The 23,040-nt window shown below is 38.2% G+C and overlaps 1 protein-coding gene across 1 annotated transcript; it reads right to left on the reverse strand.

Moving 5' to 3' along the window:
• Positions 1 to 1,574: 1,574 nt before the first annotated feature.
• Positions 1,575 to 22,060, reverse strand: LOC117971676 (serine protease HTRA1-like). The gene is made up of 9 exons (XM_034919863.2): positions 21,141 to 22,060; positions 13,633 to 13,732; positions 11,646 to 11,850; positions 10,100 to 10,294; positions 9,682 to 9,714; positions 5,137 to 5,251; positions 4,989 to 5,046; positions 4,214 to 4,309; positions 1,575 to 2,172 (listed from the first exon to the last, which is right to left on the reverse strand). The coding sequence occupies exons 1-9, from the start codon at positions 21,559 to 21,561 to the stop codon at positions 2,007 to 2,009; spliced, it is 1,389 nt and encodes a 462-aa protein (XP_034775754.2). The 5' UTR covers positions 21,562 to 22,060; the 3' UTR covers positions 1,575 to 2,006.
• Positions 22,061 to 23,040: the final 980 nt, after the last annotated feature.

The raw sequence follows: 23,040 nt of genomic DNA on the forward strand, positions 1-23,040 counted from the left end.
CACAGCAGTCTTCTTTGTTCAAGACTGAATAGATTCAATTCTTTTAGCTTGTCTGCATACGGCATGCCTTTTAAACCCGGGATTATTCTGGTCGCTCTTTGCACTCTTTCTAGAGCAGCAATATCCTTTTTGTAATGAGGTGACCAGAACTGAACACAATATTCTAGATGAGGTCTTACTAATGAATTGTAATGTTTTAACATTACTTCACTTAATTAAAATTCAACACTTTTCACAATATATCTGAGCATCTTGTTGACCTTTTTTATAGCTTCCCCATATTGTCTAGTTGAAGACATTTCTGAGTCAACAAACTCCTAGGTCTTTTTCATAGATTCCTTCTTCAATTTCAGTATCTCACATATATTTATAATGCACATTTTTAATGCCTGCATGCATACTTTACACTTTTCTCTATCAAATGTCATTTGCCATGTGTCTGCCCAGTTCTGAATGCTATCTAGATCATTTTGAATGACCTTTGCTGCTGCAACAGTTTGCCACTCCTTATATTTTTGTGTCGTCTGCAAATTTAACAAGTTTGCTTACTATACCAGAATCTAAATCATTAATGTAGATTAGGAATAGCAGAGGACCTAATACTGATCCCTGAGGTACACCACTGGTTACCTCACTCCATTTCCAGGTTTCTCCTCTAATCAGTACTTTGTTATCTTCGTCAACATTTTTACAAAAAAAAAGTAACCATGTATTCATACAGATGGGAAAAAATGATAAATTGTCACTTGTAGACCTACTGTTGTGTTAAGAACTAGTACTGTAGTTTTTAAAATAAGTGAAAACCTGTAAAGACTGCTTATTTCTTTGGGGGACAATAATAAAGTTTACTGGTGATTTCAGAACTATATCAAGTTTGTTATGGAAAACTGCTTATCTAAGTGTGATGGTATTAAACTTGGAATTAGAATTAATTATCATAGGTTGTTGAGAGTATAAGGCATTAGTGTCATTTTGCATGTACACTGAACCTACATTTTTGCACAGAAAATATTGCTTACCTATTGACATGTACGTCTTAAACATAACTTGCCCTATTTTCATTCAACCATTCACTGCCATTTCTTATTTTATTATAATGTGTAGATAGTTGATATACATCCATAAAGCCATGCAAAATGTGAACCTGATGAGCCTTTTTTGTATATTTTTTTTGGTAAGTTTTTAAAATGTTTTATTATAAATTTCAAAGGTACAAAAGGCATATCTTGACATAGGTCTACAAGTCTGGTATTCCCACCCACCCTACCCCTATGAAGCACCTTACCTTACATTACCATACAGTACCAATTTATTTTTATGGAGCGTCCTTCATGTATAAGCAACACAGGGTGCTTCAAAAGGTCAACTCAAAAAAGCTGTACGCTGCTGACTAAGAAAAGGCTACGTTTAAAAGAAAACTATTTCAGCGCTGCAGACAAACTGCAGTGAGGGTGCTGAAGGCCCTGGCAATGTAACTTTTCAGTCAGGTTCTTGGGATTACATTGGCTGCTCTTATAGTACAAGGATGTAAGACATTAGGTGCTCAATGAAATAGCCAACCTTGTAAGTAAAGATCATGGTTTTAAATTCAGTTTATTGGAAGCCAATGGGTTATGAACAGGGGAGCTATGAAGTGGATTAGGTATGTGTTAGTTTTCTGGCTGCCACGTCATGACCACTGTATAAATCATTTTAAAATCCAGGGACAATTAATACATTTTGATAGCATTTTAAAACGATAATCATAGCACACCATGATTAACGACTTGTTACAATATTTCTTATCTAAGGGTACTTCTTAGTGTTATAGCAGTGGCAATATGTGATGTGCAAATACAAACCATAACAAGGGGGTTTCCATATAATTGTTTGCTAGGAATAATGAAACTTATACACATCAAACAGATCACGAAAACTTTGATCTGTATTATAAACCAGAGAATGTTGCAATCCAATAAGTATGGTGTAATGCAGCAGTACAGGGAAAATAAAACTGATTTCTGGTTTCAGTCGATCTCTTCTGGAACAACTGTGAGCATCACATCTTCGTTCCCTCTGCGCACCACCACAGACAGGATGCTATCTGATTGTACAGCTTTGCTAACATCCTCGGTTATGTTGACTGTTTGGCTGTTAATGCTGATGATCACATCATGGTCCTTCATGCCGGAGCTGTGGAACAAATTTTATATGATGGGTCATGGCTCAATAAAAGGACATGGGTTTATAAGATGGCAATTTTGCCTACGCGTGACGGACAAAAATGCAATATTTACTGCAGAAGTTGTTTCACTTTCAATGGATCTAGAATAAGGTGTATTTGCAGAAATCAACGTATCTGTTAGTATATTGTTGTCTTTGCATACATTTCTTTTTTTAACAGGAGTGCCATCTTTAAACAGCTTCATTCCTCAGGATGAGGCTCACATTAGATGCAAATTAGGGGAAATTAGCAAAATTGCACATATAAGCAAAAATATTGCAAAAATAAGAATGGCCATTATAGACAAACTATTTTTTGAAAATATTCCCTATGTTACATCCATTCATGATGAAACAACTTCCATAGTAAATATTTCATTTTGGCTGTCACTTGTAGCAAAATCCCCATCTTACAGGTAGACCTTTTATCCTTTTGAAAGCAATTCATTTACCCATTTTGGAGCAATCGAGGCAGCCATATGGTAGAGATGGTCACTCAAGTATTTGTTATACCTCCAAGTCAATATAACAAGTAATACAGAGAATATACCAGAGATACAGCAACAACCAAATCATCAAGCAGCAGTCCCATAAATTGCTTCTTTCAAAACTTGTATTGGTTGCTGATTTCCTATTTCAGCCTCGACTGCTTTTGCTCCTGTGCATCTCCTTTTAGCAACTGGCTACTTATTGGACTGCTGCGGACTATATATGTTCTGTGCATTTTAATTAGATTTTTGATTAATATTTTTTGTTCAACTAATGGAAACCAGTTCCTTTGTATTCCCTGTGTTCAATGAATTATATAAATTAAAATTATAACAGCCAATCAAGTTGTCATTTTTTCAGACCATCTACATACAATTGGAACAAAACAGCATTTTTGCATTAACTCATTCTCCATTTGGTTTTATACGATTCCTCCATACTGAAAAAACAGCTACCATCCAGATAACACGTGTTTCCGAACCTTTGTCTGTTTGTGATTAGTTTGCATGATGTCTAGGCACCGGTACACAGATTTTTTATTATTTTTTTTAAAGCAGCCAATTTCGATTTGATTGAAGCAGAATTCATGAAAGAATCCTTGGCTTTGCATTTTTGTTCAGCGGGGGGCCCAAGGCCACCACTCCTCAGATCGCACCGCTTGTAAACTGACTCATGTCTGGCTGATGTGTTGTTTTTTTCCTTCATAAGCCTACATTTATTGGGTCTCAACTGTATTGCTCAAGAGTACGAATGATCGATTTTAATAAAGAGCTGTCATCCATCATTTACTTGCTTATATCCCTGTTGGGTTCAATTTGAATGTTTTGGTCAATTAGCTGATCAAATGGTGCTTCACAGCCAAATAATGTGCAGCCTCATCACAAAAGAAACAACTTTAGACACAGATATTAATCTTCATCAAGAGGGAAATCAGTATATATTCTTAGTGGTTTTATAACTTTTATCAGTCTCTGGTTTGTTTACATTGCCAAAGGTAGTTTTACATGCAGACACACAGGCTTACTTGAAGCTTTCTCTGTGAATAACACTGGCTTATTCTTGTTACTCTGCAGCAACAGTGGTGTCTGAATGCCTGTTTAAGCTCAGGGAAGACATTGAAAAAGACTTAACATATTTGTGATTGGATTGTATAAGTATTGTTTACACTACCACCATTGTGGTGTTTTATAGTTATGGATGAATTCACAGGGAAGCAAAAGAAGAAAATGTTAATAAAAAAATAATATACCCTTTCCCCCCCTTATAGGATACAGCACATTTAAATACTATTAAAACAACTGAAATAAACAACGTGTTTCACCGACCCCTATTAGTCCTAACCTTGGACTACTGTACCTAACATTAGATAGTCCAGCCTCTTGTACTGGTGCTAGTTGAGGTCTGTGAAACCAACAGATACACTGCAAAGATAATCTAACCACCCTGTATAAATGAGCGCATTGCAGAGCTGATCTGGCCTTTGCTGTTTGTTTGCCCAGAGATGCTACAGGCAGCCCCTCACCTCTCAGCTGCTGTCCCAGGAATCACTTCGTACACAAACACTCCGGAAGTCACGTCTGGAAAATCCTTGTCACGGTCCCTGAGCTCTCTGATTAGACTACAAAAAAAAGCAATGGAAAAAACAATGGAAAAATATAATAACTCGGATGGATCAAGGTTCTACCAGTGCTGGTAATTCATATTATCATCAACATTAAAACCCAAGCCAGTACACTAACATTTGAAATATAGTCTGCTTTATTTATTCTATACTTTATTGTTTGGTTTTACAGACTCTATTAATCTTGGGCTACCTAATTTTACCTTAGATATGGTCGTCCAAGCCGAAACCAGCCGCTTATTCCTTATACTTTATTAATGACCAAAATCTTTATTGATATTTCAGCTTGTCTTATCGCATTCCTAATGCATTGTTTTTGCTGTCTTTGTAGCCTTTTGTTATTTCTGGATTCATTTTAGAATCCAAAAGGAATTGTTTTGAAAGAAGATTATTCATGAAGTTTGGAGTCAAATTATTATTTTTCAACAAGCCAAAGTTGATAAAACCTTTGTTTGTCATAGAATACATTTTACATTTAATTTAAATTAATTTATGTATTTCGCCTCCATGGCATGCATTTTGAAATGTCAGATTTCGACATCCGTTTCAAATCCAATTTGAAGATGAAAATAAAAAAATGAATGAATGCTTTTAGATTTATTTTTTTTTAACTTGGGTAGCGTACAGTATATCTCTCTCCTCAATAACTTAATATATAAATTATTTTTGGACGTACTTGGAAGAAAGCTGAAGCATTCTGACTCCCATGTATTTCTTTTTTGAAAGGGTCTTTCCTGTAAGTAAATAAAAAACAAGCCTGTTACATGTCTATAAACAACTCGCTACAACCACGTGTTGAGATCTTGTCCTGCGACTGATCTTACCTTTTATTTGTCGATCGTAGGATTCAACAAGGAACTGTCGTATTTTGTCTGCAGGGATTGCAAAGGATATTCCAGCCGTCACCTTCAAGGTGTTCATACCGATGACTTCACCATCCTTAAAACAAACATATTGCTTTACATCATAAGGAATGCTGTTCCCTTATAAGCCCATGTTGGACATATCAGCTATTACTATAAATAATGTTGCATATTACTATCTTATTGTTGCGTATTCAGCGTATACACGTTCCCCTTAATGGGACAAATAGACCCTTCACACTTATCACTTGGGGCGGAGCCAACATCACCCCATGCAGTGTAGGAATCAAAACATATTTGAACATTGTAGATATTGAAAAAGACTTCTGGCAGATAAGTTTGTCAGTTTGTTTTTTTTTCAGTATCTCTCAAAGTAGCACTGTTGAGTGTTTTAGGTCTAGATGAGCTTATTCACTGCTGTTGAGAAATCTATTGATTTTGTCAGCAAAATCTTTTAAATAAAATTCTCCATTATTCCCTGTTAATCATCCATAACTTTAAACAGTCAATCATAAGCCTCTGAATAACTAAACAAGTCTCTTTAGTGAGGCTTGTGGGGTCCGCCCTGTTACACACGCCCCTTTTACAGTAATGAAAGATTATGTTATTAGAATTAAATGACACTTCTAAGCCCTGTTATAGCTTAGGAAGAAAAGCTAAAAAGGCAGGTTCCCACATGGTGGTTTTGAAATTAATGACATTTTAGGCTCTATTATCCAAACACCTGCAATTGAGACCAGTAGGTGTTTGGATAATCAAATAGTTCAGATAATGTAATGACACTGTGGAACTGTTTATTACTTTTACAATCAAAAAACCTCCTAAAAATATAATTGAACCTCTTACCAGTAAATACATAATATACAGAACTGTTCTGTTAATACCTGAGATTGAGGGCTGAGGGGTTTGGATAGTCAGGTAGGTTACAGAGGCTTTGTTACTTAATATGATAACTCGTTTTTTTAAGTTTATGAACGGCTGAAAACTGCCTGATTATGACTGGGGCAAAGATATTATTATTATTTGTTTATTTAGCAACCTTTATCCAAGGCAATTTACAGAGACTAGGGTGGGTGGACTATGCATCAGCTGTAGAGTCACTTATAACAACATCTCATCCGAAAGACGGAGCACAAGGAGGTTAAGTGACTTGCTCAAGGTCACACAATGAGTCAGTGGCTAAGGTGGGATTTGAACCGAGGACCTCCTAATTACAAGCACTTTTCTTAACCACCAGACCACACAGCCTCCTTATCCGGATAGCAAAGTTAATAATAATTGTAATCATATCATGTAGTCTGATTAAGTTACAGAGAATCAGAAAGTCACACACTAATCTGTCTGATTTGTTTAAAAGAAATGCATCGCTTCTCCTTTTTTTCCAGCATAATCCCTGTTGTTTTCATATTTTCATATCATCTGGTCAATACATTTCTCTACTTTTACTCAGGAGCATTCGCCAGGAGAAAGAGAATTTCTTTTCTAAGCATCGTAGCGGATTCAGATCCTGCTTGTTTTCTGCTCTCACAATACACATTCATTGCCATCACCCGCATTGCTGCAAGAGGGAGCAAGATCTGGATACTACAGTCCTCAGAAGAGAAATCTCCCTCGTAAAAGTTAAGAAATGTACTGATTTTGTACAAACATCAAAATATACTGTACAGCTTCAATAGGGGCAATACAAGATACACCAAAAGCAATGTGCTTCTTGTAAACACTGCAGGCTTTTCTAATACCAATATATATATATATATATTTTTTATTATTATTATTATTTGTTTATTTAGCAGATGCCTTTATACAAGGCAACTTACAGAGACTAGGGTGTGTGAACTATGCATCAGCTGCAGAGTCACTTACAACTACGTCTCACCCGAAAGACGGAGTACAAGGAGGTTAAGTGACTTGCTCAGGGTCACACAATGAGTCAGTGGCTGAGGTGGGATTTGAACAGGGGACCTCCTGGTTACAAGCCCTTTTCTTTAACCACTGGACCACACAGCCTCCTATATTTAAAACTTTATCGCTCACTACACCTTTAAAATACAGTATGCATATATATATATATATATATATATATATATATATATATATATATATATATATATATCACCATCAGTGATATTTCTGATACGTGCAGGTGCTCTGTGATTCATAGCAAAACTAATTTACAGCAGCTGCATGATGATGGACTGACTGTCCAGAATATCTGGAATAATGCTGTGAGTCGTTTTGCACATATTTTAAACATTGCTCTTAGAATTTTACATGTGAGTCATAAAAAAGACCACATTCCTGATTTATCTCTGTCTCACATTTCCCTCGGAATTTGTTCATACCTGGAAGCTTGACATTCAGACCCAGTAGGCAAAATGGGTAAAGCATTTAAACACATTCATTGAAATTCATATTAAGACAACATATGTATTAAACTAAACATTTACAGTACTTGGATTTTTGTTGAGAATTGTGTTCCCTATGGAGAACCATTATGAAGATGAACAAGTATACAGTATAGCCTACATTTGTTTAACCAACCAATTACAGTAGTTGTTAATACTGAGAAAAAGTATAGTTACACAGCACGTCAAAACGTTATTCTGATCGGTTGTTCATTAGCCCAATCAGTATGCAAAAGAAAGAAAATATTGATCCTCCACTCTGCATATTGATTCCCTATATTGGTTAGAAAACAGGGGACATTTCTAGCCCCACATGTTAAATGTTAGCTGCTGTGGGACAATAGGACAATGAAGGACAGTCCGTTCTTAAGAGGGACAGTTGGCACTATTGGAGGGATAGACGCAAGACAGACGGATTAAAATCCTTCAAGATACTGTGTTGGCTTCAAACCCTGTCTTTGCTTTACTGTCTCAAACTTTGCCAGTCATCAGTTGAGTAACCGTCTTAAATTACACCCTTCTAACAATCCTCAATGACGTCCAGCTCTCAGATTCTGCGCATGGGATCTGTTTAAAAGGCCCTGGTTCCCCTCCAGAGCAGCCCACGCAGACAGAGAGGTGTGAGAGCTGAACCACGTCCCACTCCCAGAAGTTTGCAGCTGGCCCTTCAGCTGTTCCCCCAAAAGTATGCTCTGCTACTCAGTATACAGTGAAGTTCGGGTTATCCGTGTCAATGGTGTGGCCGTGATTACGCATGTGTGACGTAAATGCATTCTCTCTTTGCCTCTTTTGGGGTTTTAAATGTGTAATGTTTTATGTGATACCCTATGGGGCCAGCTGTGATTTGTTGTACCATTGTTTTTAATAATATGTCAGTCCACCATATGTAGGTCTTAATGTGTGCTGACATAACACTACTCGTACTAATACAGCTTTAGTTGTTAGTGGAGAGTTGGTCTTACGTGCATGAAGTCATGAATTCAGTTCAAACAATCACTGCAACCTCTAAGTGACCCCACGTGAAAAGCAATCCATTCCACCTGATGGCTACAAAAAAATATACTGATGTTTAGACGGTGCACAAACTTCTACAAATTCACCACCTCAAACACTCCCATCTCAGTCTCTGTCGACAATGATAAAGGCATTAGCCCAAACTTTTGGCATTAACATTTGTCTAAGCCGTATGTTAATTCAACACAACACACAAGCCTTGGAGTGTGTTATCCCTCTTACAAAATGGACACAATTTAAAATGAAAAAAATAAAAAAAAGTTTTATTTATCTTTCAAAAAAACAAACAATTTTATTATACAGTAATCCGTCTGCGGTGGGATCAGAGTTAGGGCGGATATGTAAAAAGTAGGATGAATAAATCCTGTTTTAAATACCATTGTAACAATTACTATATTCACACAATTATTGTTTTGAGATTCAGCTTTTATTAGGGAGCTCCCCTATATCCCTTGTTTAGAAAGATACAGGGTATTCATGCTTGTGACAGAGTAGCTGTCTGCCGTGTGGATGCGTGCATTCGCTGCTGAGTGACAGGCAGGAGATCGAGACGGAGGTTGAAGTTGATACACCCCGCAGAACAATATTTATTTACATATCAACACACTGAAAGCTAACATGACACTACCAGCAATGGCAGCGCACGGAACAGTGTACGAAAACTTTGGTAGGATCTACAATTTCTGAACTAATCTTCTCTGTTCAATACTAAACTAACGTTGCTGAAGAGGTTGATCATGGCAGATAAACGGTTAGGGCCGCTATGCGATGGGTGGATGGAGACCATCTACCCTAGCTAGCAACGCAACCACTCCTTATCGTTAAAGGCACAGTACCATCTGCAAGACGGGCGGCTCAGGGTTTTTCAACTGGGTGGCGACAGCCACTTAGCCGGGTGGCCCGCCCAGCTAACAAGGCCTGGGGAGAACCCTGAATATATACTTATAGCTGATCAGGTTAAACTTGTGAGATGCAATATTTGATTTTTTGAGGAGGAATAGAAACAGTAAGTGATGTGATTAAAAATAATAATAATTATAAGTACAGTTTCATTTTAAATATATGTTTTAAACTTAAAGTAGCTTACCAGGTTAACAAGGGGTCCTCCGGAGTTTCCATACTGAAAATAAAAATGTACACAGGAAATATTATAAAATTCAATCCTTTGTAGTTTTACTTCCGAACTTAACTTGAAATCTTTTTTATTTTTTATTATTTATTTTCTGAAATCAAAATGTATAAATTTACCATTTCAATGCGTAAAAAACACGCTTACATAAGTGATTAGATTTCTACGCAGCAGATTAATCTACACTCAAATTCGGTCAATCACCGACAAAAATAACCATTTCGCGATTTTGGTATTTTGCTCAAATTGCGAATTGGAAAATATCAAACAAGCAAAAAACGAAACAGAAAAGAAGAGACAGCTTCTGCGGTCTTTGGTTTTTTTTTCTTTTAGTGGAGAAGAGATTTAGAGTTTTGAGTGTGCAGGGCAGACTCACGTTGATGATGGCATCAGTCTGGATGTACTCCATATCTGAGTCCTTGAGACCCAGTTCCTTGCCTCCACGCTGGGTGGTGCTGACGATGCCAGTGGTCACTGTGTTCTGCAGCGAGAAGGGGCTACCCACGGCGACCACAAACTCCCCGGGTCTCAGGTCTGCCGAACGCCCCAGCAGGAGCACCGGCAGAGGGGTCTGGCAGAGGCAAAGGGAGAGCAAGTTCAGAACACGAGAAAAGTCATTCACTGGCTGAGTAAATGGTAAACCACAGTGTGATAGTGTATGGCCACATTATCCCACAAGCAGATTCGATTTTACACTCAAATATTATACATCTCACACAAAAGGCACATAAAGCGAACGCACATTTTATCAGAAAAAAACACAATTGTGATGCAATACAAGTGGCAAGAAACTATTTAAACTATTGCAGTTCCATTATCATAAGTGATGGACAAATTGAAATATTTACTATGGCAATTGTTTTTAATGTAACAACCACACAGGGGTGTATTTGCAGAAATGAAATGGTCTACTGCCACATTTTTTTTCTATGTGTATCAAGTCCTTTGTAAGTGCTCAGATCCAAACTACTAATAAAACAGGATCACCTGCATTGCTCGCCTTCTTGCCTGTCAATGCCTGCGTGTTCTTGGTTAAGGATAGACAGCACTGATTTATACAGCACCTGTATAATATCACACATTGGTATATCCTCTCCTCGGGGCAACCACCCTCTCACTCACTGAGTAATACACTCCACGACAGTCAAGATACCTCCTGTACTCTCCTGACAGTTTTAGCACCATAGATTTGAAGATTTAGTTATCTGTTTTTGTATGCCTGCAGGCCGCAGTAAACATATTATTTATTATTGAAGGAATTTCTCCTGACATACTTGATATTATTGTATTGCTAAGAACAGCCAGCTGGCCAATGTTTCAGAATGGTTAGCTTTCTGATGGAATTCAGTGTTTGAAAACAAACGGTACATTTCTTCATTGTTAACAGTCCAGTATGAATGCTGTTTTGTTTGCATTCTTACAGCTATTTACTCCATTTTTTATTATTTTTGCCTGAAGGAAAAAAAAATCACCACTTGAAATTCAAACATTAATCAGAAAACAAATGTACAGTTTACATGCCAAACTCAATGGGTCTCGGAGAAATCAATGCTTCTGAACCCATGCATCCGATTAAAATCCAATACCGACTCCAGCTCAAAACTGGTTTACACGCACAGAAAATAAAAGATTTTGGAATCCATTCCTCAAACGGGTATCCTGAATCCAATTAGATAAACATGCATATAAACAAGGTAAAGACTTCAGACTACAGCCCTTCAATTAAATGTCAGAGTTGTTTATTTCTAAATTGGTAACTTTATTGGGCTCATGATGTTTTGGGGTAAACAGGTTTGAAAATCCTTGTTACTGGTCATTTTTCCAAACTCTTGTTTAACTCCTTCCAGATCAACCTCTACCTTCCCCTCCTTTCAATTAAGCTTTTACAATTGCAGTAGTCAGTTACTGATTCTTGATCTTACTTCTGACTCGATTTTGATGAGTGCAATGTCCAGTTTCTGGTCCACGTCTTTGACCTTGGCGTCGCAATGCTCTCCATTCTTCAGCTCCACCTTGATGCGCTGCTTGTTCGAGAGAACGTGAGCGTTTGTTACGATCCAGCCGTCTTCAGACACAATGAAACCTGAGCCACTGGACACGGGGATCTCCTGGCTGGTAAACGGCAATCTGAAAAAAGAAATAAATAGAATTATGATGAAACAAGTGTCACAACACGTATTGCCTCAAAATTGGCTCAACTGCAAAATTGTCCCCTATTTATTACATCTTAGCTCTTAATATTGCTAAATTAAAAATAGCAACATCTGGCTGGGTATTGCTGTAGATCTGCAGCAGAAAGCCAATACTTGCTGTGGAACAGGAGACGCGTTGCTTGGCAACCAATTGAGCAGTTAGGCTCATCCGGCACTGAGCTGATCGGGAGGTCCGGATTGGCTGGGGGGCGTGTCCGGGGAGGCTGCGCACAACTCAAAATGCGTCTGCGCCACAGCTCGAGGCGACTGCACCGCCATTGCTACACAGACGGGCGCTGTGTGGAAGCTTGCACTTGTTGACATCAAGGAGAGGAGCGTCCGCTCTGCAGGATTAACCACTACGGAACCCTTCAACTGCAGGACGGTGCTCGTGAAGGCATTGCCCAGCCAAGGCCGTTTGAAGCATCAGGATTCGCTGTGAGGATGCCGGGACCAGAAGCCCAGAAGTAGGTTAGTTTAGGGAAGGTTGATCCCAAACCATGTATTGTATTATTGTGGGGCGGATAACGTGTATTTATTATTTGGACTGCAATCCATTTATTAAACGGATTACAGTTTCCTTCTGTGTGATTATTTCTACACTGCATCACCCCTGCACCTGTTTCTAATCAGCAGCCACTTTGCCACAGGCCCCCTTTAAAGTCTCAAAGACAAGTCTCAAAGTTACCCAAAGCGACATTTAATCCTGTCCTATTATAAACTTTATTCTGATTGACAAAAAGGTCAAAAACTGCAGAGGGTTTCTGTTAAATTCCATAAAATTTAAACTCAAAGTGATCTACTGTGGCAAATCTTAATACTGTCGTCTGTAAACTCTCAACACGCTTTGAAGGTCAGCTACATTCCAAGGTCATTGTTTCTTGCCAAGTAAGATTAAGTTGTCTTTTCACTTGATGTTTCTAACTCTCTATGCTGAGATTAATGTTGTGTTCCACAACATATAAACTGGCTTTCTTAACAGTGTTAGTGGTCCAAACCAGTAGACACAATTCTAGAGAGACATGCATCCGTAGGCTCAACATTCTTGCTAAAGCGCCTGTAACTTGTTCCCAGTATTCCCAGACCTTGGGAATATTCCCAAGTATGCAGCTGCGAAACCAGGAGGTGAATATAACAGGGATTCAGTAAACCGTGTCAGATTTTATTGTATAATTTTCAACAATAAGCGTTTTCAAATTTATTTTTCTTTTGGGTGTTTTATATTCCTGATTTGCACTTCACTACATAGGTCTCAAATGAAGAGATTTGCAAACATGTATTTTCATTTAAATCTAGCACAATACCAGGCTAAAGAAATCTCTGTCTTTATGCCTGTCTGGTATTCTTGCACTTCCTAAGTCAAATTTCCACCTCTTCAATGTCATTATTCCTGTCATTAACTACTAAGCAGCTTCCTTATTGACTGACATGCTTTGCAGCCATGCTGTGACCCTTAAAGACCCTGCAAAGACAGTAAGAGAATACCTAAAACCAAATAAACTGATAATTTTATTTGACCTAGTGTGGTACCAAATAAATATATATGTATATATGTATATATGTGTATATATATATATATATATATATATATATATATATATATATATATATATATATATGTTTATAAAAATACAGTAAGTGCATGACAATTGAGATTTATGGCATTATTTCATCAGCTATGACCCCTTTAAACTGTGTGGCCAAGTGAGAATTGAACCTGCGAAAGAGCTCCAGGTGCACCACAGCCGGGGCGATCTTGTCCACCACGTCCGCAATGAAGTTGAACTTGTATCGCAGGCTGTCTGGATTCTGGGGACCTGGGGAAGTAAGAAATAAATGAGCAGCTGCTATTCGGTTCAAGAATAGATTGTTCAATCTTATGCATTTCAGATGGACAGTTCTGTATGCATGTGTATGTGCACACAATATATATGTATACTACTGGACCAAAAAAACATATTCAAATACTGGACACCATATTAACTGAAGGACCCGGTATACACGTTCTGTTGCCCTGATGGAGAAAGTTTTCAGTAGCCTGACAGTAGCCTATATGTGACATAAGCTAGATCAGCCATAGTGTCTTTATAAAACAAAGCGCCATCTGTTGACCAAGTTTGGAACACATTTCCTTTTGTTTTGCTGGCAATACACTGCTGTGCACTAGATGGCGCTGGTGCTTACTAATATAAAGACACTTTGGTTGATATCGCCTGCATTGCATGTTGTCTACGGCAGGAAACTAGAACTGAACAGCAGCTCCTGAATCATCACTTTAACACACACTTAGCAAAAAATAAAGATACAATATTTGACAAATTGCCACTCAGTAACACTGTAAAGATCATAAAAAAGGCAAGGAAACAGTAAAAAAATTATTTGAAGCTACTTTCTCTTGACGAATATATTACCAAAGTGCTTCTATATTTGTACTTTATTAGCTAGAAACAACAATTCTAAGCTCTCAGAATTCACACCTGAAAATTCACATTCAACTACCATGTTTTACAATTGTACTGCCAGCAAAATATTCTGTATACTGGCTGCATTGGCAAACTAAAGGCAGGTTAGGTGTTTCAAATTAGAAGCCAATAGGGATAAACAGTTATTCCACATCGTGAAAGCCTATTGGCACCTAACCAAACTGTGTACTGTTTCCAGCCTTCTTCAAAACGTTTAATCTAATTAGCATTATCAACATATTACTACCCCTGTTTTCTTGTGTATAAAATCTCCTCATTGTTTGCTTGTGTTTTGTATTTGAATTCAGGGTCTGATAAAATACTGTGATGTGTACTGGAGTATTGGAAACTAGCATTCTTCAATGGCACTGTAGTTCTTTTTTTTTACTGCTCCTAACTGTAAACCACTCCTAAGCAACTTAGCTGTTTCTGAAAATGCCAAAACTGTTTTATTGCTTTCAAAAAATGAGCTTTCTTCAAAACAGGGCCCCTAGTTTGTTGAAGGACGGTGAAATTATTTTTGTATTTGTCCATTTTTTGATTTGACAGCGCAAGCAATTATTCTGAGTGGTGAATTGCACTTACTGGTGAGACTTGTCTTCAAAGCTGGGGCAAAACAGCAGACAGTATGTGAGTGGACAGGTGGTCACACACATATATAGGCAAATATATAATTTTCCCAAGGACACAGTCATTAAATATCAGGCATGCACGGGTGTTGCACAGGCATATCGCCAGCCTAGAGCAACATTCTTTGTTTTGTTTTCTTTTTACTTTTACAGTAACCACCAAAACAAAATGTCTGGACTTGTAACAAGCAAATAAATGTTTGTACAGTATATGCAAATCAATACCCAACAACTATTAACAGTGAATGCATACAGGAGCAAATGATTCCCACTTTCAGAAGTAAACTGAAACCTGTTTAGTGCTGATTTACACAGCACACACTATGTTTTGTCATATCCAATGGAATGGCATGATTTAAAATCAAAACCAACCATATCAAACCCAATCTGTTTTTCCTTAAAGACACCCTTATAACCACCTTATCCAGAACCAAAGTGTTTGTCGACTTAGTTTGATAACGTTTTGACCTCGCCAAGCCACAACTCCCCATCTTATATTTGTCTGCCAGTATTTATTATTATTATACATGGTAATTGCATAGCAAGGTGTAATAATAAAGCAATGTAAAGCAAACCATGGTACACTATGGTAAATGCATAGTGTAACCATGGGAAAAGCATGGGCAAACCTGCAAAACTACTGTTCAAATTCTGGTAAACTTTTGGTTTTACACCACACAGAGTGCTCTTCCTTTATAATGCTGTAGTTGGGGGCTATAGCTAAGAGACATCTGTGTTCTGTCTAAAAATGAGAATGCATGTGCTTGGGGAAAATCATTATGTGTGGTATGTTCTGCAGTTTAAAGGGTGTACTTATCCCAAGGGAGCACTACTGTATATCCAGCACCTGCCTCAGTATGCCTCTGGAGTAATGACTCACATGTTAAGGTAAATGCCCCAGGGATGGCTGAAGATGATGGGTATGACATGCTGTAGTAGCTTGGCATGCTTCAGCCTATTAGTTGCCAGAAGCAATGGAGCATAAAGAGATCTCTTATCTCAAAATATCTGAATCTCGATTGGAAGGTGACATGATATTTTGCTTGTCTGGAGCATGCTGGTAAAATGATTGTCAAGAATTATCTACGAATGTATTTTAGGGAATTTTACATAACATCTAAAAGAATCGGCAACCATTAAGTGCAAATACTGTATACTGGAACTGACCCTCAACAAGTTATGCAACGCTGTTTTGACAGCACGTGCTACATGTGTGCTTCTAGATCAGAATTACAATACAGTTCTACTTCAGTAAATTGTCATGTACTATACCTTACTGGACAAGGCCCCCCCACTAAGAGGGCACACTGCATGTGTTCCAAATCCATTGTGTTGCCATTGCTGGGCTGTGCTATTGCATGTCAATGGTTCTGTTACTGTTTCATCAGGGTAACATACATGGTGTTCCAATGGGTTTTTGCTAGGGAGCTGTTTGACTGAATTAGTAAGCCAACTGTAGTACACTTTCAGTGTCTCCAGTATTTTTTCACGTTGCAACATTTTTTATACATTTGCAGCCAATTGTACACTGCATGAAATATACTGGGGGAAAAAAACTCAGCCTTTCTTTGTCACCTAACTAACAGGAAGTCATTTTCCATTACAGAACCATTGATGAAAATCTAAGGCCACTACAAAAATCTCTCCCTTTATCTGTTTTGCATGTGCCAGGTGGCTAGAAACTAAATTAATAGCCATTCCATTTGCATTAGGACACATAAGCAGCAGCAGTAGAGTTTTTCTAGGGTTTAGAAAGAAGACGAAATAAAAACACAAACTAGCCAGACAGCTCCATCTGTGCACCGTAGGAGAGCAAGCACTTACAAGTACATATAAAAAAAACACACACACACTATACTGTTTTTGCCCCAAGAAAGGATTTTATGTGCCGGGGGAAGCTAAAACTACCTTATAAAATATTAACTGTATAGCAGGTCTGCTTTTTAACAATAAAAGCTAAATTATACTGGAAAAAAAACACATTAAACATTAGATTTTGTAAAAAGTGCACCTGATCTAAAAATACTAGGAACTAATCCATCAACAGACCTCCACAGAACAGCAGTCAGCATTCTTCTACATACCTTCTTGCTAAATCATGCTAAATCCTGTTGTGATCTTCCAGGGTTGAGTTTTGCTCATAGAAACATGCATGCCTGTGCAGTGCAAACCATAGTAGAGCGATAATGACATTTTCAATTATCGGTTCTTCTACAGTACAGTACAAGTGGTTGAATATTTTGATCACCACGTTCGGTCGCCTGTATAGCATAGATAGGACTTTTAACATGGTACAATTATACATGCAGTGACGGAAGGGCACATTTATTTTATATTAAAAAGATTCTCTTTTAACACACTAGTTTTTAGACAGAGGAAGAGTCCAAACATTCTTCCTAAAGAGAGTGTGTATGCAGTCAGCGAGCCAGGCCCGTTTGCACTAGCAGGTACAGAGCTGTTATTATTTCAGAATACGGAGTACCAGAGACAGCAAAATGAGCCTAAACTGCTTGCTCTGTGAATAATGACTTGACCGCAGAGCCATGCTGTGAATTTGCTGGACTGGCTGTGTCACAATGAAATATAGAATTAATTATTATTATTATTATTATTTATTTCTTAGCAGACGCCCTTATCCAGAGCGACTTACAATTGTTAAAGATATCACATTATACATTATTTCACATTATACAGATATTACATTATTTTACATACAATTACCCATTTAAACAGTTGGGTTTTTACTGGGTTTTTACTGGAGCAATCTAGGTAAAGTACCTTGCTCAAGGGTACAACAGCAGTGTCCCCCACTGGGGATTGAACCCACAACCCTCCGGTCAAGAGTCAAGAGTCCAGAGCTCTAACCACTACTCCACACTGCTGCCCCGAATTAATACTTGCCCATATGTGTTTTTAGTCCATCCCAGCAGACTCAGTAAGAAAACAGTTTATTTCCAGCACCACAATACAAACTGTCAACATTGTGTTCCCAGCTCCTATCTAATTCATATTAAATTATAAATACAGACAGTGTGCTGCCAAATCTTGCAGTAATGGGATAGGATACTGTATGTCTCCAACAACAACACATATTTTATTGCAAGGCAGAATCAACCTTGTCACACTGCTGATGCTGTTTCAAAGCAGTTATTCATGCGGTTTAGAGTTGATTTTAAGGTTTTGATTTTGACTGATAAGGTTCTGATTAGACTTGTCCTGCTTCTTTATCTGTCTGAATTGCTGTCTCCTTATGACTCCAAACACACTTTACATTAGCATGGTCGAAATGCAAACGAAGGGAGAAAGGGCATTTTCTTATTATGCCAACCTTTGGAACTCCCAATCAGATTTTCCAAGTCTGTTCCAATTCTGAAGGCGCACTTGTTCGAAGGAGCATTTTCTAATACATAGCTAATTATGAGTATAGGTTTTCATAGCTAATAAAAATAGAGACCATAACAACATGAGAAAATGTACGAATGAGAGGAGGACCAATGCTTGCCTGGTTCCTAGCAGGGGATTGCTCTCAAAAAGCTGGGATTCAGCATCAACAACATGGTTAGTTACATACAATAACTCATTCCATACCCTTGTTACTCTGTCTAAAGAAGTGTCTCCCACCCTCTATCCTAAAGTCTGTCTCTGTTTCATTCCCCTGTCCTCTGGCACTGGTTTCTGTGCTGTGCTTAAAATATTGGTAAGGGTTAACTTTGTGAAATTTTAAAAATCCCCCATAATTCTTCTTTGTTCTAGGCTACATACATTCAGTTAGTTCATTTGATCATATTTCCCTTTATATTCTTATGTTTTAAACTGTTTTCTGGATTGTGACGTGCTCTGGATCTCTCACCTGCATGTTCACTCTAGGATATTTTGTCACTTTCGACCCCGCTGGCTGGCGCATAGGTATTTATAAGCCGGATGTGCAGTATAAAGTAAATTTCATAATTTTGAATTCCTCGTTCGTTTCATGGAGACAATGGCATTGAGCAAATCCCTCCACGAGTAATAAACGAAAGTATGAGGCTTTACACCAGACTGGGAGAAGGAGTTTGCTTTCGCTGAAAACAGTGATAAACCTATGTCTGTAGCCTGTACAAGGCGAGCAACCTCAAACATCCCGAAAACACATTTTCATCTGAATATCCTCCTGGGTAAAGCTTAAGGCTGCTTTCAGCGTTTAGTAAAGAAGCTGATTTAACGACTCAAAAAGGTTTTGTATGGCAAGCATGGATTGTCGCACGTGGCAAACGTCGTTATTCAGATGAATGAATGTTTTTTATAAAATTGTAAAAGTGTTGGCGCTAGACTAGAGAATGCATTAAATGTTATTTGTCATCCACAGAGCTCAACAAAATTTAATACACGCAGCAGTCATAAAAAATACACATCTTTCTTTTTTTTAAAACCCAGCATTCAGATCTTCAAGGGAAGAGCTTGTCAATAAGAATCCTTACAAACATGTGTGTTTTTATGTTGTGTTTTTGGTGAAATCAGGTCAGTTATTGTATTTTGCTTCATAACAACTAAATATATTTTATTTAAAGTGCGTAATACATACAGTATAAACAGAAATAATGGAAAAACACCAGTGTGTTACATTTAAAGTTTAATACACTGTAGATCTAGCCTAACAACTACTGTACTGCACAACAATGCTAGCACTTAAAATGTCTTGCTCGCAAACATTTCATGTTTTACAGTATGTGTCTTGCGGCAATCGACCATATGGAAATTTTGGTATGCGTCTGGTAGGGTTAGGAAGTTTGGCCACCCCTGTGTTATACCATGGTAGCCTAAGTATAGTAAAGTGCAGTAGTAAAGCAAAAATGGGAAAACCACGGTAAACTGCACAAGTACAGTGCACATTCAGTTTATTTAATTCTTTCTCCAGACTTAAACTTTGCAGTTAAAGTAATTACATTTTCTCAAGCTTTACTACCTCTCAACACACCTCATGTCCGCAGCAGTTCACTGAGCATGAAACTTCTGAAGTTTGAAAAGCGCCTTACGAACAAACTGTCAAACTTGTAATAATCTCGAGCCAATGCTGGGAATGAATGAGGTGATCCAAGATGTATTTACCAGTGGTGTCTAGTGGGGAAAATGTGGAACTGTAGTTGAGTTTATTAAACCATGCTGCGGCAGGACAGCGTCCAGGCCCAAGCTGTTACCGGAGAGACTCAGAGACAGAAGCTGCAGTGAAGTGCTGTTGCCGGGCGTTTAATGTACAAACAGAACAAAGAAAAAGGCACAAGGGCCAAAACAAAAGGTTAAACACAAAACAATATAATATAGACTGGGCATTCACTCACACAGCAGATACACTCACCTGACTCCCCTTCCCAAACAAAGGATTGTCTACCCCGATATACAGGTGGCCATTCCCCAATTAGCACTCAATAGAATGAACCCCTCCCTGACAAACTTAGCTCTATACACAAGCTTTCATCCTGCCACACGTGCCAATTAGTTCAGCCAACATTACTACACATAAGTCTAATTGTCTAAAATGTTACTCAAAGCTGCATATAACACAAACCTGCTATTGTACTGGACTTGATTCTGTTCTCAAAAATGCATGTGTTTTATATCTGAAAATTAAGACAATAATATTTTTTCAGAACTGTTGTCAACTTAATTCTTGTACTTTTTATCTGCTGAAAATGTGTTGTTATCATCTTACAGTACAGCATCGCAAAATACCACTCGACCGAGAAAAACCCAAAATACCACTTGACAGAGAAAAACCGAGACATATAGCGTGTATCTACCTGTAAGGGGCACAGTCTGTAACTCTTTTTTTTTTTTTTTTTTTTAAACAAAACTAGAATCCAAACTAAGTTAATTAAATGTCTCTTAAGCACAGTTTTGGATCGCATTTTGTAAAACGAACTTGGTATTTTCTCCTTTATTTAATGACTGGTTTTAACTGTTTGAAAATATACCCCTTATTTTATTATGGAAAATGCAATATCCTAATTTATAACAGACAGCTAATATTAATACAAAAATAATAGTGGTTTCTGGGCATTCACAAAGTTGAGTAAATTGTAGCAGGGTAATTACATTACCGAGTAATTACATCTGACACAACTGGACAATGAAGATGAAGAGGAGAAAGCCTCGCTTACCAGAATCACAGGGGCTCTTCTGTATGAGGATCACAGGTGGGGTGCTGTTCAACACGGCCCGCCTGTTCTCGGCTTTCAGTCGGCAGGTACTGGGGTAGGTCCTCCCGTCGCTGCCACACACCTGCCCGGTGGAGGAGCACACACACGAGCCCCGGCGATGGTGCCTGCCGGGCGGGAAGACGCATTGCATCCCTTCACCGCAGACCCCCAAACCGCGCCCGCAGATGTCACCTTCCCCGGAGCTGCAGACATCGCAACACCTACAGTCATCCTTCACTTCCCCATAATAGCAAGGGCTGGGGACAGTGGCACACCGAGACGCATCACAGATCTCCGGGCAGGGCGTCTGTCTTTTCTTTAACAGTCGTGAGTCCACCACAGTCGCAAAAAGAATGCATGACGCTATCAATCTTAGAACCATGTTGAATTTGAATTTTGAACAAAAAAGTTCTGTAAAAAAATAAAAAATAATAATCAACGAAGGATGTGTGTAAGTTTCCAATCAGACTGTGTCGTTGACTGAACAATTTGCTTTTAAGTCACAGCTTGCCCTCATATTCAAATGTCCAAACTTCACATATAAAAACTGATTTTAAGACGTGATTAATGCATCGCAAAAAGTCCAAAAGCGACACAAAGCTTTTTAAACAGTTTTACTGAAGAAAAAAAAAGCCGTTATTCTTTAAAATCAAAGATTTTTGCCGGAACAACAAATAAAAACGTGCACATAAATTCGGAGGCAAGCATAAGTGTTGTATTAATGTACACAGCTAGTTCAAATCTCATTCTGGGTGTTTTGACAGCTGATGTGGTAAATTCGAGCAGCTATAATGGTCACCCTAACGACCCCTTGCGCAGTAACCAGTAACCAGGAATTCAATTGCGTGTCTAAATGGGAGGAAGAGAGGTGGGATTGGGTTATTATGTTTGTGTGTGTGGAGAGTGAGAGAGAGAGAGAGAGAGAGAGAGAGAGAGAGAGAGAGAGAGAGAGAGAGAGAGAGAGAGAGAGGTCCGTGTATATGATAAATATGCCAGTTTAACCTTAGCCACAAAAGGTTGAAACAGATGTGTCCAACTGAAGACGATAAATGCTTTTAGTTAAAACGAAATAGTTGACTGAATAGTAGCAAACATTTATAAGAGATTAGGGTTTGTCCACACTGCTGAACCCTGCTACATGTGAGCTGGTGACTGGGGAACTGCAACACGTGTTAAATCAAGGGACTTTTTATTTACCTGTTCTTTCTAAGACTAGTTTACCCAGCTCCTCAGACCACCACCAAGTATCCTGAACCAGCATGACCAACTTTTGGACTCTTATGGACTCTTTTAAGAAAACATTCCTTCAAACAGGTTCCTTTCTGGTTGATGTCATTTTTATGTAATAGTTACCTTACCAAAATTTGAAAATACCAAATGCCATTGTAGTGTTACTGCTCTGCCATTGAACTGACAGTCTTACTAAGTGTAATGGGGCTTATGATCTATAGCACCCAAAAGTGGTCCTACTAATTAGCAGTTGTTGATGCATAGTTCACCCTCTAGTCTCTGTAAGTTATATATATAATGTGTCTGTTATTTATTTAACAAGCATGTTTTTCTAAGAGTAAAATGCATTGTTGTTTATGTTATTTAAAGATTGTTTATGTAACTTTGTGTTTACTGTGTGGTAATTTTAGGGTACTTTGTGATAACTTTGGGGTACTTTGTGGTAATTTGTGGTAATTATTAGGACCCACAACAAGGTACCACGACTCCTGGCATTTAGCAAATTCGATACATTTAGTTTGTTCTACTACTCCGTTTCCATGAACCACATAACCCGGGTACGTGGTCGAGTTTTGACGGTATTTTCACTTTGTACGGTGAGAATGAAAAATACAGCAGTTTTTCATTTATA

This window comes from Acipenser ruthenus, chromosome 46 (assembly GCF_902713425.1).
Source record: "Acipenser ruthenus chromosome 46, fAciRut3.2 maternal haplotype, whole genome shotgun sequence".
Taxonomy (NCBI): domain Eukaryota; kingdom Metazoa; phylum Chordata; class Actinopteri; order Acipenseriformes; family Acipenseridae; genus Acipenser; species Acipenser ruthenus.

Excerpts from the sequence above, each read along its gene's own strand:
- LOC117971676 (XM_034919863.2), bottom strand. The coding sequence starts at position 21,561 with ATGGTTCTAAGATTGATAGCGTCATGCATTCTTTTTGCGACTGTGGTG. Across the intron at positions 13,733-21,140 it reads GAAGAGCCCCTGTGATTCTG|GTCCCCAGAATCCAGACAGC; the intron begins GTAAGCGAGGCT and ends TTACTTCCCCAG. Across the intron at positions 4,310-4,988 it reads ATGCTTCAGCTTTCTTCCAA|TCTAATCAGAGAGCTCAGGG; the intron begins GTACGTCCAAAA and ends TTTTTTTTGTAG.